This window comes from Paramormyrops kingsleyae, chromosome 25 (assembly GCF_048594095.1).
Source record: "Paramormyrops kingsleyae isolate MSU_618 chromosome 25, PKINGS_0.4, whole genome shotgun sequence".
Classification (NCBI taxonomy): Eukaryota; Metazoa; Chordata; class Actinopteri; order Osteoglossiformes; family Mormyridae; genus Paramormyrops; species Paramormyrops kingsleyae.
This window is the reverse complement of record NC_132821.1, coordinates 7,402,897-7,420,065: the sequence shown is the minus strand read 5'-3', so window position 1 is coordinate 7,420,065 and position 17,169 is coordinate 7,402,897. Positions and strand designations below refer to the sequence as shown.

The window sequence follows — 17,169 nt, the reverse complement described above, 5'->3', positions numbered from 1 at the left end:
ATGCAGTAACGTGCGGAGTACACTAAAATAAGTTATTACTTGTGTTAAAACGGAACTTAATTATTATTTTATTTAAAATTTTAAACCTGATAAATTTACTACTACTTACCAGAAGAACTTCTGCCTGAACCAAGTATGAACTAAAAACAAGGCGAAATCGAAGTTGCTCTTGGGAGGTCGAAAAACCACAAAAACCCCCTCACAGCAGGCTACTGCCGGAGCGGGAAAAAAGTGGAAAATGTCCTCCCGGCCCCGACTGGCGACCGAGCAAAGCTCAGGAGCAACTGTCCTTTTCCGACGCTGGGTAGCGATACCGACGTTAGATATTATTAGTTATTATCGCCCCGCGGGTGTTTGCTACGGAGTTTAAACGCGGACAGAAAAACGCCGCTCAGAAAAATTGCGCTGTTAATTAACAGACAGGACAGACAAGCACTCACGCTGACCGAAATAAGAACAATAAATAGAAATAAACAGCCACCCACGTAAAGAGGTAAAGCACACAAACACTCAAAACACTCCAAAAAACAATCCCAAACAATCGCTGCAGCTCAACACCACTCTCTCGCAGCAATCCCAGCAATCCTCGCAGCAATCCCAGCAATCCCTGCGCCTGTGATTGGTTATCTAATCAACCAATCACATGGCAGTTGCTTCAATGCATTTAGGGGTGTGGTCCTGGTCAAGACAATCTCCTGAACTCCAAACTGAATGTCAGAATGGGAAAGAAAGATGATTTAAGCAATTTTGAGTGTGGCATGGTTGTTGGTGCCAGACGGGCCGGTCTGAGTATTTCACAATCTGCTCAGTTACTGGGATTTTCACGCACAACCAAAAAGAGGCTACAATTTGCACGAGCTCACCAAAATTGGACAGTTGAAGACTGGAAAAATGTTGCCTGGTCTGATGAGTCTCGATTTCTGTTGAGACATTCAAATGCTAGAGTCAGAATTTGGAGTAAACAGAATGAGAACATGGATCCATCATGCCTTGTTACCACTGTGCAGGCTGGTGGTGGTGGTGTAATGGTGTGGGGGATGTTTTCTTGGCACACTTTAGGCCCCTTAGTGCCAATTGGGCATCGTTTAAATGCCACGGCCTACCTGAGCATTGTTTCTGACCATGTCCATCCCTTTATGACCACCATGTACCCATCCTCTGATGGCTACTTCCAGCAGGATAATGCACCATGTCACAAAGCTCGAATCATTTCAAATTGGTTTCTTGAACATGACAATGAGTTCACTGTACTAAAATGGTCCCCACAGTCACCAGATCTCAACCCAATAGAGCATCTTTGGGATGTGCTGGAACGGGAGCTTCGTGCCCTGGATGTGCATCCCACAAATCTCCATCAACTGCAAGATGCTATCCTATCAATATGGGCCAACATTTCTAAAGAATGCTTTCAGCACCTTGTTGAATCAATGGCACGTAGAATTAAGGCAGTTCTGAAGGCGAAAGGGGGTCAAACACCGTATTAGTATGGTGTTCCTAATAATCCTTTAGGTGAGTGTATACGTAATATGCATGCTTATGTTTTAAACTCAAAATCCATTCTTTACCTTAAACACGTCAAAATGAACAGTCAGTCTGCTCTTACCTGTAAAATTATTCGTTGGTAAGCATGTCCTCCAAACGTTTTCTTTGCCCTAACTTTCTGTCATGTGTAACCCCAAGAAGTCTTAAAACATTCAGTTAGATGTGCTCACTTCTAGCAGATGTCGGCATTCCTCAAATTTATTAGTTGCGTTTACACAAAATTTTGAGTGTAATAAAAATCCCAAATATTGGGCTACACATACTCTTTTAATTAAATACATTTAGAAAAATGGCATTTTAGGCAAAATCTCATTTTAAAGAGCAAAGATTACTAAGGTCAAGAATAATTTTTTTCAGTGTAGTAGGAATTGGGTCTACAAGGCTAGCAGAGGATTTACAGGAGGAAATTAAGCTCAAAAGTTGTTTTATAGGAAGGAAAGATTCAAAGATCACGTTATCAGTATGCATAGACCTAGCAGGAGGCTGGCAGCTGTATGTAGCTACAGACGTGAACTGGATGGTCTGTCTAATCTTAGTTATTTTACCAATAAAAATGTAATAAAGTCATCACACTTACGTAAAAGCTTGTGAGATTTGTGAGTTTAACGCTAAAGAATTCTGTGTTAACCTGGACACAGATTCAAATAGGAATTTAAGATTATTTTTGTTCTCTTCAATGAGTCTGTAGAGGTACACAGATCTTACAATCACTAGTGCTTGTCTGCACTAAGAGAGGCTCTTTCCAGACAAATCTGAAAACTTCTAGTTTAGTTGAGCGCTATTTGTGCTCTAGCTTGCGTGAAGCCTGTTTAAGTTCACGCGTATGATCAGAGCACCAGGGGGCAGGTTTCTTATTTCTATGCTTTATTTTCTTAAGTGGAGCTACAAGATCTAGGTGCTGTGAAGCAATTTCTCCATGTGCACAGTTATCTATTAAAGTTAGGTGCTTCAGATGTAAGGTTGAAGAACTGTGGAAATTGGTTGAGAAACGCTGTTGTAGTTAATGAGGCAACGGAACGTCTGGTACTGTACTTAGGAGCTGGGGCCAAAGGGAGGCTTTACTGTATATCAAACGTTAACAAGTAATGCTCTGGAAACAGAGGATTCTGAGGTATAATAGATATGTGTTCCAGTAGGACACCATGGCTAATAATCAAATCCAGGGTGTGGTTACAGGCATGAGTAGGCCGACTACATTCTAACATAGACCTACAGAGTCTAGGATAGCAGCAAACATTGTTGTTAAAGGATCGCTGTCATTCTCCATGTGAATATTAAAATCACGGCTTTGTCAGTAGTTAATTTGGAAACTCCAAGGACCAGGTGGTCTATACACAATAACAATGGTGATTTGAGGTGAAGAACTACCAAAGAGATGATCCTGCAAGAGTAAGAAGAAGAATTTCAAATGTGTTAAAGCTATAAGCACTTTGCTCAGACACTCCTAGGTCAGACTGAAATATTGCAGCAGCACCAGCACCTTTGCCATCTGGTCGAGGGTTATGCTGTAATCAGCTGGAGTAGATTCATTTAGTGCCATGAATTCATTCGGTTTAATCCAGGTCTCAGTTAGGCATTAGGACCAAGACTAAAATCAGTAATCATTTCATTTATTAATAGCACCTTAGGAGCCAGTGATCTTACATTCAAAAGGCCAGATTTTACCCTTGCATTACACCTATTATCTAATAATGGATTTGGTTTAATTATTATCAAGTTATTATGACATACACTACGGTGGAATACACCTCCATGATTAACAGTGTGGGGAACAGACAAAGTCCAAATAACATGAACTCTAGGTGACGTCTAGCAGGCGGTCGGTTATGCCGGTTTGCCTGCCACCTGGACTTGGCTCTGGCTAGTCAGCGATTTGCCTGGAGACTATGAGCTATGCTTTTGGACAGAAGATCGGCACCAGTCCGCGAGGGGTGTATACTGTCCCTCTTCAAAAGCCCAGGCCTACCTCCAAACGTTCCCCAATTGTTTATATAACCCACAGAATTTATTGGGCACCATTCCGACAGCCAGCGATGCAGAGACGATAATCTGCTGTATATTTCATCACCACGTCTAGCAGGGATGGGGCCAGAGCACGTTACTGACACAGACATCTTCTTCACAAGGCTGCACACCTCTATGAAATTTGTCTATGTAACTATTGACTGTGAATTACAGAAGCATGCCCGGTCAATAGTTACAGCTCTATATTAATTTTATCGTTCTTTTTTTTTTTTTAAAGATGTGAACAAAATGCGCAACCGTGTTGGGGTGTAACGTCAGTTCACTGACTATGAAACTTGCCAAGGGGGGGTGACCTATAATATATTTTGCCGAGCTCAGGGGTAGGAAATGTTTGTGAAAATACAGGTCAAATTGTGTATTTTCGTGGATCAGTGCAGGACGATGTTGCCCAGAGGAACAGCGGTTCATGTTGTGATTGGCTGTTTGGAAGTCGGGCTGTGATTGGTCAATTGGTTGTCAGGCAACTGTGACACTCCAATACTGAAACAGCTGGCATGGAATTCCATAAGTCGCTTTGTTTATTATAATAATAATAATAATAATAATAATAATAATACATAATGCTTAATGTATTATCATTATTATTATGCTTAAAAAAAAGGAGGTTACACACTAAAAAGTGCCAGTTGCTGCTGCATTAGCTGCTGGGGACGTTCACATCTCTTCCTTTCAGTGATACGTGTCCAGTGTAGGGACACCTGACAGAAAGATGGCTAAGGACTGCACTGGAAGCTCTGGTCTGACTGTTATGGGAGGGTTCACGTCCATCTTGCTGTCCATGTGTTCCTATATATTCTGTGATTTTTGGCTGTAGTTTGTACTTAATATTTGTACCTCTAGTGTTGAGCTAAGATGCACTGACTCACAATTAGTGATCATATGACTGCAGCAAATTGCCAGGATACACAGAACATTCTGCAGACTATAATTCATTTTGAAATGTAAGCTGTGCTGCTAATTATATTGAAAACAAATGCTTATCGTAATGCTTTGTATTTTACTAATGTGTAGGATGTGTATATGTCTGTGTCTTAAAGTGTTTTCTGTTTCAGGCTGAACAGCTGTGATCTCAGAGATAAACATTGTGAAGTGTTGACTTCAGCTCTAAGATCAAACTCTTCCCCCCTGAGAGAGCTGGACCTGAGTGACAATAACCTGAAGGATTCAGGAGTGAAGCTGATCTCTGCTGCACTGGGGGATTTACACTTTAAACTGGAGATATTGAGGTCAGTATTACTGAGTATTCCACACTGTAAACTGGGGATACTGAGGTCAGTATTACTGGGTATTCCACACTGTAAACTGGGGATAGCGAGGCCATTATTACTAGGTATTCCACACTGTACGCTGGAGATACTGAGGTCAGTATGACTGGGTATTCCACACTATAAAGAGGGGATAGTGAGCAATTAGCTAAGTTCACTTACACACTAAACTGTAATTCTTGAAATATTAATTGGAGCACATTTACAGTATTTAATACTTGTAACGGTGCGGTGATATTATTTATTGGGGAGTTTCTGTCTCTCTCTCTGCAGGCTGGCAGGCTGTAGAGTCACAGAAGAAGGCTGTTCTTCTCTGGCTTCAGCTCTGAGGTCAAACCCCTCACACCTGAGAGAGCTGGATCTGAGCTACAATCACCCAGGAGACTCAGGAGTGAAGATGCTCTCTGCTCTACTGGATGATCCCAGCTGCAAATTGGAGAAGCTGCAGTGAGTATAGAATATGCATTTTACACAAAAGGAACTGGATCCCAAGAAAACCCACAATGCATTTCAGCAGTTACATAACAAACAAACACAAACAGCTTCTGTTTTCTTCTCCTACTTCCTTATATCCCACAAGCTTATCAGCCCTCGATCCATGTTAGAAATAATTAAGCAGTGAAGCAGGAAACATCCATTCAACCATATAATCCATGCAAAACATTTGTGTTGATTAGCAAAGTTAACGGTACTGTTACAGTTAAACATGCTGACTTTAACGTGTTATGGACAAAAATATAATGGACACCAATCAGAATCGGGATGATTGTTAAAATGATTTTTTAGTAATTTAATTGTTTTCTGAAAATCCTTTATGTCATGGCCCCTATTCTCCTCATTTGAATACAGTGCTGCAGTGTAAAAAGTGGATTTAAAAGTGTTTAATTTTTTTAAGGGTAGGCCGGTGTGAACTCACAGAGAAATACTGTGAGGTGCTGGCTTCAGCTTTAAGATCAAACTCCTCACCCCTGAGAGAGCTGGACCTGAGTGACAATGACCTGCAGGATTCAGGAGTGAAGCTGCTCTCTGCTGGACTGGGGGACTTGCACTGTAAACTGGAGATACTGAGGTCAGTCTTGCTGGGTATTCCACACTGTAAACTTTGGGTAGTGAGGTGAGTATTACTGGGTATTTCACACTGTACGCTGGAGATACTAAGGTAGAAAATAACCAATGATTTCGAAATCAAGCAGGAGTATCTAAGTCTAATGGTTGAGTTAAAAAATAACATTAGACTCGCTAAGTGGAATGTCGAAAGGAAGATTGCATTGGAGGCTATGGATTATTATATTAAAAGTTTCTTCCAATGTTTTAACTCCAAAAGAGCTCTAAAAGCTGAAATCACTAATCTGCAGAATATTAAGGGCCTTATAATTGAAAATGAAATTGATATAGTAAATGAGTTTAATGATTATTTTACATGGGTGTTCACAATAGAGGACATGATTAACAAATACAGTGTCGTATATAAACAATATACAGTGCCCTCTACAATTATTGGCACCTCTTGTAAAGATTTGTAAAAAGGGTTAGAAAAAAAACCAACCTTTTGGCGAAGCAGCCTCATTTCACACTGAAAAAATGAGAAAAATCCAACCTTTCATTGAAATAAATTTATGCAAAGAAAAACAAATCCTTCATCAAGAAATAATTATTTCCAACAAAAACACATGTGCCACGATTATTGGCACCCCTGCATTTAATACTTTGTACAGCCTCCCTTCGCCAGTATAACAGCACTGAGTCTTCTCCTATAACATTTTATAAGGTTGGAGCATACAGAGCAGGGCATCCGAGTCCATTCCTCTGTACAGAATCTCTCCAGATCACCCAGGGTCCGAGGCCCTCTCTTGTGCACTCTCCTCTTCAGCTCAGCCCACAGGTCTTCAGTGAGGTTCAGGTCAGGCGACTGAGATGGCAGAAGCTTGATTCTGCAGTCAGCTAACCATTTTTATGTTGATTTGGACATGTGCTTAGGATCACTGTCCTGCTGGAAGATCCAATGAAGGCCCAGTTTTAGTTTCCTGGCAGAGGCAGCCAAATTTTGATATAAAATATCCTAGTATTTCATGGCGTCCTTAGTGCCATGTATCTTAACGAGGTTTCCAGGGTTTTTTCCAGGAAAAACAGCCCCACAACATCACAGAACCTCCACCATATTTTACAGTTGGGATGAGGTTCATTTCATTACAGTATATCCATCCTTCTGTTTATGCCAAACCCACCTTGAATGTTTATTGCCAAAAATCTCCATTTTTGTTTCATCAGACCATTGAATTTGATTCCAATCAAAGTTATAGTAATGTTTTGCAAACTCCTGGCACTTACATTTTACATAACTGACAGAAAATACTTCTGTCTGTCATACCTTTCAAATAATCTGTTTGATGATGGTTTTTTCAGAGATGTGGTAACCCCAAGATTTTACATTGTCTTGTAATTCACCAACAGTCATCCTTGGGGATTTTTTTGTCTCTCTTATGATCCTCCTCACTGTATGTGGGGGCAAAGTAAACTTGGGTCCTCTTCCAGGAAGGTTTGAAACAGTTCCAGTTGATTTCTACTTTTTAATTATTACCCTAACAGTACAAATGGGCATTTTAAGGCGAGTAGCTATTTTTTAATACCCATTCCCTGACTTATGAAAGTAAGCACACTTCTCCCTCATTTGGTCTGTGTTCTCTTATCTTTCCCATGTTGATGGATGACTAAGGGAATTTGGCCTCTGTGTCTCCTCATGTTTGTACCCCAGTTAAACAAGAAGTCATGGATTACAGCTTGAAGGTTCCTATTCACTCAAATCAACTCAAAGATGTGTAATTTACATGGGAAACATGTTTCAGTTACATTGTGTTCACTATAATTTGCAGGGGTGCCAATAATCGTGGCACATGTGCTTTTGTTAAAAATAATTATTTCTTGATGAAGGATTTGTTTTTCTTCTAATAAATTAATTTCAATTAAAGGCTGGATTTTTCTCATTTTTTCAGTGTGAGATGAAGCAACTTCACTAGAAGGTGGATTTTTTCTTACCCTTGTACAAAGGGGTGCCTATAATTGCAGAGGGCACTGTATGTATAACTGAGGCTAATGTGGTACTAAGCCTAGCTAAGCTCAAAATAAATAAATCGCAGGGCCCTGATGGCATCTTACCTATAGTTTTAAAAGAGATGAGGGATATTATTATTCAACCTTTAACTTTAATATTTCAGAAATCCTTATCTGCTGGTGTGATACCTTCAGATTGGAAGCATGCTAATATAATGCCCATATTGAGAAAAGGGGATAGAAGTAATCCAGCAAATAATTATTAATTTAACTCACATAACTGGAAAAGTAATGGAAGCTATAATCCAAGCGAAAATGGTAGATTACCTGGATACAAATAACATTCTGAAGGATATCCAACATGGATTTATGAGAGGCAGATCCTGTTTAAGTAATCTACTTGAGTTCTTTGAGGAAGCTACAAGAGAGATAAATTGATCACAAAAAGTACTTAGATTTCCAGAAGGCCTTTTGATGTTGTCCCTCACAAACGGCTCTTGCTTAAGCTCGAAGCTGCAGGGATATTAGGAACATATGCGATGGGATTTGTGATGTATGTTTAATTTCTCTATCTGTCTATTGAAGACTGGAGATAATATGTCCCAAAAATGTTAATGGATTTCTGCAGGCAAACCATCCAGTCTGGGCACTTTATTGTTAGGCATTTGGTTGAGGAATTTATGGAATCCTTCTGATGTTAATGGTGCATCAAGGGTATCTGCTATTTCATTGGTTAATATGGGTAAGTCCAGATTATTTAAAAATTATTCTACTGTATATCAACTGCATCTGGTTCTTGTTCTGAGGAATATAGGTTCTTATAAAATGTTCGGAAGGTGTTGTTCATTTCGCATCATTATTGAGATATTTATTAGAGCAGTCACATTTACTTAAAAGTAATGCTTTGTAATGGTGAGGTGATCTTATTTATTGAGGAGTCTTTGTCTCTCTGCAGGCTGTCAGGCTGTAGAGTCACAGAAGAAGGCTGTTCTTCCCTGGCTTCAGCTCTGAGGTCAAACCCCTCACACCTGAGAGAGCTGGATCTGAGCTACAATCACCCAGGAGACTCAGGAGTGAAGCTGCTCTCTGCTGTACTGGAGGATCCCAGCTGTAAACTGGAGAAGCTGAAGTGAGTACAGAGTGTGTGTCTGACACGCTACAGATACTTATGCATGTATGTGAAGAAGAGGCACCAATAAATAAATGGATACAACAGCACTATGTCATTCTGCTTCTCCTACTGTATAGTGTGGACCACTGCGAAGAGTGCAGGACCAGACCAGGCTTACAGAAATGTAAGTGTGTTTGCATGTTTTTTTTAATAATACCATTAATACTATGTTCTGGTTGTATTCACACGATTGTTTTGATGAGTGTGGCTTTTTGCGTTATGTGTAGATGGATTTCCATGTTTGTGTTTAGGTGAGTTTCTGTTTGTGTCATTTTAGACAACATCCAAATGAGAAAAACAAAACATCAAAATCATCACCAAAAACACTATTAATTTATTTAATTGTTTTAAAAAATATTTTTTACAAATACTTTATAGCTGCTCATATTGTCTTTGTGTTTGTGTGGGAGTGCAAGATGGTTAGAATATATTCTGATGTAGTTGTACTAGGGATGCTCATTTCGATTAATTTTCCCAACCGACAACCGCCGTTCGTTATCCGAACATTAACCGTTAACTGATTAGATTAGAATATTAAATTCCTCTGGGGTCGGCGGTCCCGCCGGCGGGATCTGACAGAAATTTCGCCAAACCGTTTAAATAACTCTGCGAGGTTTTGTCATATACACATTTAAAAAACACCCTCAGAAACCTTGGACGGTCTACTTTTCAAATATATATATAGGTAGAAACTAAATATATTTTTATAGCTTCGTGATACGAACAGAAAGAACAAGAGTGACTGACTTAAGCGTCTGCGTCTCGAAGCAGCTCTGATCGCCTTCCCACTTGCAAATTGCGCTATTCGCATGATAACAACATGATAATCCGACAGTTAGTATTGGATAAAGAAATATGTGAATACGCCCATTGTGACCGAAATAAACAAGAGCACATGTCTGGGTAGTGTTTACACCGATCGGCTACAATATAGCACACGGATACGTCTCTGCCGCTGAAGCTTTGCACCAATGTTTCCATTTTCAGCAGCAAAGCTCGTACCTGTGTTCATGGCTCAGTGGGCTAAGCCTGTGTGCCTGCAATCACAGTCGCTGAATCAAACCCAGTGTATTTAGAACGTGAAAAGCGATCTTCAGCTGAGATGCCACAAAACTTCATACTACTACTACTACTAATAATTAAATATATATAAAAACATTTTAAACCGTTTAACTGATAGTAATATTCGGTCAAAATTAATTATTTCGGTTAACGGTTAAACGGTCAAAATGATCATCCCTAAGTTGTACATCTTTAATTTCACAAAAAAAATCCTTTGCATTTGTTCTTTTTGCGCATACCATGAGTGTATGTGTTTTCTGTGTGAGATTCGTTAGTACTGTCCTAAGACGGCACCCGTAGGCAGGGAGACCGGACTCTCTCCTCAAGTGCAAAATGTGAATTTGCATTTTTACAGGGTGGTTCTGGAACGGTACTTAATATTCATGAGAGAATATTCCACTGATTGGCCACTGATTGCCTTAAACCAGGGGTGCCCAAATCCAGTCCTGGAGGGCCAGAGCCCTGCGCATGTTTGGGTTTCCCCTCATTTAATACACCTGATTCAACTGCTTGTGCTAAGTACCACACAGCACTGGAGCTGAATCATTTATGGTGGAACAGGGAAAGAACTAAGCTACACTGGGCTCCGGCTCCCCAGGACTGGATTTGGACACCCCTGCCTTAGGCAGAAAAAACAGGTAGCGCATGTCGATGTTCACTGGCCAATCAGGTAATGCCCCTCTCATAAATATTAATGAGCCAGCCAATCATGTAGGGCTTCGCTTATGAATATTAATAAGATTTCCCGAACCATGGTGCTAAAAGAAATTTGCACCCGGGACACACTGGATGTGTGCCGGAAAATATCGAATTTCATTTCGGCGCCCATGTTAACAGATTAGAGCGACCACGAGCCTGCGCAAGATGCGGGGTTCACGCCTCGTGGCAGGCACCGCATCTAGAAGGGCTTCACAGTAGACTTGTAGTTAAGACCACCTAAACCAAGACCAAGATACTACCAAGACCAGAGGGTATCGAGACCAAGACAAGACCAAGACTAAGACCAAGACAGACCGAGTCAAGACCAAGACAAAGTCGAGACAAGACCGAGACCGAGACCGGAAAATAAAAAGACTCCCTTAACTTTTGTGTGCTGTTGAGGACTGAGATGACGGGTACTGACTGGTCCCAAAGTCATCTGACAAAACAGCTAACATCACCAACAACTGTCTAAAGAATGGGAAATATGTAACTGATTTCAATTATACTTAATTTGTAGATGAAATTGTAACATCAAATTGAAGATACACAATTATAAACTTGAAATTGCATCATGTCCCATTGTAGTAGTACTAGCCAAATGACACTGTATGATATCAACTTCCCTGAAATGGATTAGGCCAGTTAAGTCAACACAACGTGATATGCAGATGTTATTTAAAAGTTAATGGTCACATTTATTTAGTCAACACCATTTTAAGTAAAATACTGTAATCAAACAATATGAAGACATGTGCAGACTCAGAATTGTCTTCGGGGGCGTTTGTATCAGAATCCAGGTCCAAACTATTATTAAATATCACTTTAAATATTTAATAATATTACTTAAATATTCTGTTATTGATGGCCATTTTCAAGCCGCATGCGCCAACTTTAGCGGTTAGAAGGAAAGACACTGACTTTTAGTATTAATATCTGGTGCCGTTTTGTGGTAAATATGCTTGTGGTGAATGTGTCTGTTGAACGTCACTGCTTTGTAATTTTATTTACTCATAATTAAGCTGTTAGTTTAGCTCGCGCTGCATTTTGGCAGCTCTTCCCGCCGGCGTTGCGCGCCGTCCGACATTTCCTGAGCTATTTCATAAACTTCAGTTCCCATTTCGTTCGAGGAAGCTGCGCTGTTTTTATATTGTACAGAAACATAAAGTACAGGCTGCCTGATGGTATTAATAATTCTTACTTCTGCCTACAGACTCCTGCAGGCTGACGCTGGACCCCAACACAGCACACAGAGAACTGTCTCTGTCAAGGGGGAACAGGAAGGTGACATGGGAGGAAGAGGAGCAGCCATATCCTGATCATCCAGAGAGATTTGACCGCTGCAGCCAAGTTCTGTGCAGAGAGAGTCTGACTGGCCGCTGTTACTGGGAGGCTAAGTGGAGAGGATATGGAGCCATGATAGGAGTGACTTATAAAGGAATCGGGAGGAAAGGACTCAGTGATGACTGTCGGCTTGGATTCAATGACAAGTCATGGAGTCTGTACTACTTTTCTGACAGTTACTCTGTCCGGCACAATAATAAACAGATTGTCATACCCATAGAGCCCTCAGGTCCCCACATAGTAGGAGTGTATCTGGACTGGGGGGCTGGTGCTCTGTCCTTCTACAGAGTCTCCTCTGATGGACTGACCCCCCTGTACAGATTCACCTCCTCATTCACTGAGCCCCTCTATCCAGGGTTTGGGGTTTATAATAGAAACTCCTCAGTGTCACTGTGACATGTTGCTGGTTCTCCTGGCAAAAAGGTAAAATCTCTGCTTTTTAACCTTTATAATCCTTTTTACTCTGAAATGTATGTTTAACTAAAATAAATGCCTGTGTTCAGTGAGCTGAATACACAAGAAAAATATAGTTTTATTGTTTTTCTGTCTGACTAAAATGTAATTAAATGTAATCTTGATGAGTGGGGGGGGGGGCTTTCCCCCTCCCCTGTATATGTACATTTTATATATTTATGCCTATTTACTGTCTTTCCTCCCTGTACAATGACAATAAAGGCTTTCTGTTCTGTCCTATTACAGTTTTTTCCAATCATTTTAACGCGTGTCTCAATACCATGTCCACTTTTTCAAAACACTTAACACATGCACCATACCATTGGACCATGTGAGCTAAACTATGTATACGTTTGCATTGCTTTGACACAATATGCATTCAATCACCACTTCCCCCAAATTTCATGAATACTTCTCTCAGTCAGTATTCGCCACCAGCAAAACTTTGTACAACTACAGCCGATTTTTCAGACGTTTAGATAATCTGTTCAAAACAGTTAACTTTCAGGTCAAAACCTAATGAAATTTAGAGCACTGTCAATTGAAATATGCTGCATTTTGACAGACAAAGGACACTATGCACTTGCACTAACACAAATAATTGTGCTTTTAGCAGAAATTTCCTAATTTTGTTTTTGTTTGCTGCTTCGTTACCATCTACACCATCTATACCAGGGGTGTCAAACTCATTTTAGGGTGAGGGCCGGATGAGAAGAAAATGTGACCATGTGCGGGCCGAATTTATTATTATTTTTTTTTAATCATAGTGCATCAAATTACAACAATTGCACTATATTCTGTAAAACTGCATTTAATAAGTCCTCAGAAACTGTTCATTAACACTCTTATTCCTTTTTAATACTACTACTACTAATAATAATGATAATAAAAAAGATTTGATATTTAATACTATTGTTCAAATCATCCCGGGGGCCGTATTGGACACCATAGTGGGCCGTATTCGGCCCGCGGGCCGTATGTTTGACACCCCTGATCTATACAAATGAGGCCATGGAGTGTCCCCCCCCCTTTCCTTTTTGCAAGGCAACACAATGTAATCTGTGCAAAAACAGTGGGTATGGCAACACATATATTACAGTACAACATTTACATGTATTTATTTAGCAGGCACTTTTATCCAAAGCGACTTACAGTGAAGTACTATATCTACAGAGACAGTCCCCCTGGAGCAAATTGGGGTCAAGTGCCTTGCTCAGGGGCACAATGATGGCAGCTCCTGGGAATGAACTCACAATCTTCTGGGGTTCCTAATGGGAGCCCAGCCAGATCCCTAACTACTAGACCACCACCATCCCCCTAGATCAGAGATCTCCAAGTCCAGTTCCTGGAGAGCTACTGTCCAGTAGGTTTTCTATCCTACCTGGCTTCTGATGAGCCACACCTGTTCCTGGTATTTACTTGAGTATAGGTGTGACTCATCAGAAGCCAGGTAGGATAGAAAAACCTACTGGACAGTAGCTCTCCAGGACTGGAGTTGGAGACCCCTGCCCTAGATCACCCCAAGCATTTTACAATGGTTGAAGCTGGAAAGCTGAATGAAAACACACACCAGCCTGAAATTTCAGCTAAGAACCTATCTAGGAATTTGTTTGGTTAGTGCCAATTTGCCATATGTACAAAAGGGGCCATCTTTGGATTGGCATTTTCTACTAGGAATGAAATATTTACATACTGCAAAAAAGAAACAGCAACACTTACATGATTTCTAATGAAATATATTGCAGCATTTCAGAATTGGTTGGTATTACAATTTTCACATGCAAAAGTAGTTCTTGTTTATTTTATTTTTACAATGCAACATGACAGTAATTTGTGCCAAACTAGAGGATACAGCCACACTTTATATATGTAATTTGCAATGCTGAAAGTTGTTACTGTTTTTTAGCCCATTGAACATTGAGTGCCCCAGCAGTGTTGTTGGGTGACAGCATTTGTTATTGTTATGGCAGCATGAGTCACTTTTGGGTGAATTGTGAAACGTTTTGGTGGTTGTAGGGCATTTTGCACCAAAGGTTAAGTGATGTGCTCAGGTGTGTATTGGTACAGCCCACTGTGTGAAGTGTTGTGAAAAAGTGGACATGGTATTGAGACAAGAAATATAAAGTCCAGGTATTTTATGGGACCTACTGAAATAAAGGTAGCTGATTATGAGAAAGACCTTGGTGTGTATGTTGATGCTTCCATGTTTCATTCTCGCCAGTGCGGGGAAGCAATAAAAAGGGCCAATAGGATGTTGGGGTATATCTCCAGGTGTGTGGAGTTTAAGTCAAGGGAGGTAATGCTAAGATTATACAATTCCTTGGTGAGACCTCACCTAGAAAATTGTGTACAGGTTTGGTCACCATATCTTAAAAAGGACATAGCGGCCTTAGAAAAGGTGCAGCGTAGGGCCACAAGAATGATTCCTGGTCTTAGAGGAATGTCATACGAGGAAAGGTTATTTGAGCTAAATCTGTTCAGCCTCAAGCAAAGGAGACTGAGGGGGGACATGATCCAGGTCTATAAGATTCTAACAGGTTTGGATGCTGTTCAACCGAATAGTTACTTCAGCATTAGTTCAAATACAAGAACTCGTGGCCATAGGTGGAAATTAGCGGGAGAACATTTCAAACTGGATTTAAGGAAGCACTTCTTTACACAGCGTGTAGTCAGAGTATGGAATAGTCTTCCTGATAACGTAGTGCAAGCTGAATCCTTGGGTTCCTTTAAATCAGAGCTAGATAAGATTTTAACAACTCTGAGCTATTAGTTAAGTTCTCCCCAAGCGAGCTCGATGGGCCGAATGGCCTCCTCTCGTTTGTATAGTTCTTATGTTCTTATGTTCTTAAGTGTGAAAATGATTGGAAAAAACTGTAATGTCCTGCTTCAGTGTCACTCAAAGCATAACTGAGAAACATAATGAAACCACAGTCTGGTGGATTAAATTAAATTCACTTTACTGCTGCAGCTGAACATAAAGACACAATGACACTCAATCAGTGTATATAATAACCATTTAACTGGAGAAAATAAAAACATTGGAAAATATAATTATATCGATTAAAGTAAATAAAATTATTTTTAATTTACTTGATTAAATAATGAAATTTATTTATTTTATTAAACAATTACTCCCCCCACCCCACTGTAAGAGGTCTGGTTACGCCCCCGTCAGTCAGAAGGAGCTGGTGCACCCCCCCACACACACACATACATGCCTGATCCAGAGATATTGATGCATAAATTGTTGTTGTTTTTCCTTCTCCGCCAAATCAGAAGTCAGAAGTCGCTAGTGTGGATCCAAATTCAGTCTTTATTGCAACAATGAAGTTACAACCAAGGCCAGCCACTTACAAGTCTGTCCAATACTGTTTTACACCAATTTTTATACAAGTTCTTATCATTAAACAATATCTCGTCACTTGAGCATCATCATTCCTTCAACCATTCACAATCATTGTTTTTTCCCTTAATCCACGCCCCTAGTTCATAAGTTTGTCAGTCATTTCTTTTACTGCTTGGTCCCTCCGCCGAACATAATGGTGGCGTGACCATCTCCACTTGGTTTTTTAAAAATGCTCAGCTGTGAACTTCTGGCGAACTCAGATGAATCCCTTCCTTCAGTAGCAAACATTGGCAGCTTCAGCCTGTTGCACATTGTCTAATTAGAGGGTTGATATTATATTTGTCCTTCAACACAGTGATAAGGTATAACACTAATAAAGGTGGATATTCATATCTTCAGGGCTAACATAAAGTAACTAACAGAAATTCTTAGGCTAACACGAGGTGCAAATACATACTCGATTGCATTGTGTTGATTACATTATAATGATTACATTGTAATGATTACATCATGGGTATTTGGCATGCTTTTTAATAATACCATAATGATTATATTCTTCGTTGTATTGTGCTATATAATATTCCATAGGATAGATACTGAATCCCACCCCGACTGGCAAAAACCACTACATTTATCTACATGCGTTATTATTACAGTTTTTCTCAGTTGCTTTGATGCATTTGTCACAACAGAATTGAAGTTCTCAAAACTGCTCGTTCAATTCCCACAACCTCTAGTCAGTTGTGCAGATCATAACAGCAATTTCTGGTTGTTTTCGTCATTTTGCAATTGCTTTAGTACACTCAGGCAGATGCTTATGTGCAATTCTCAGCTATATCATACATCAGCGGTTGCTTATGTCATTATGATCAAAATGCATTGTGCTAGCCCTCTTTTACATACAGTAGTCATACACTCCAGACAAACTTATCATTTTGTCATTGTGTAAGTCATTGCAGTCAAAAGTGTTCATCAAGATATCATTAGCTGTCAAGTGTATTTTAAAGGTTTCTACAAAACTTTTTTGGTATGTATTCACAATACTACAGTTTTTCTCCATTGGTTTGGCTCATTTCTTGAAACAGAAATGACATTCTCAAAATAACATGGACAAATCTCCGAACCACCTTGCAATTGTTCACAACAGAATGGCATTTCTCATTGATTTCATCAAATTGCAAATGCCTTAGTACATGTCTCAAGTGTCTTTGCAA

At 40.0% G+C, this 17,169-nt stretch overlaps 1 protein-coding gene across 6 annotated transcripts in view; it reads left to right on the top strand.

Annotated features, from left to right (window-relative positions):
* The window catches only part of LOC111843639 (uncharacterized), a 40,198-nt gene extending 27,349 nt beyond the window's left edge, over positions 1-12,849 (top strand). For all 6 annotated transcript variants that reach the window (XM_072707723.1, XM_072707719.1, XM_072707722.1 and 3 more), the window contains 6 exons: positions 4,620-4,793; positions 5,106-5,279; positions 5,728-5,901; positions 8,836-9,009; positions 9,129-9,175; positions 12,026-12,849. In XM_072707723.1, coding sequence (XP_072563824.1) covers positions 4,620-4,793; positions 5,106-5,279; positions 5,728-5,901; positions 8,836-9,009; positions 9,129-9,175; positions 12,026-12,552 — 1,270 coding nt within the window. In that variant the 3' untranslated portion in view covers positions 12,553-12,849. The remainder of the gene's footprint in view (positions 1-4,619; positions 4,794-5,105; positions 5,280-5,727; positions 5,902-8,835; positions 9,010-9,128; positions 9,176-12,025) is intronic.
* The last annotated feature ends 4,320 nt before the right edge of the window (positions 12,850-17,169 follow it).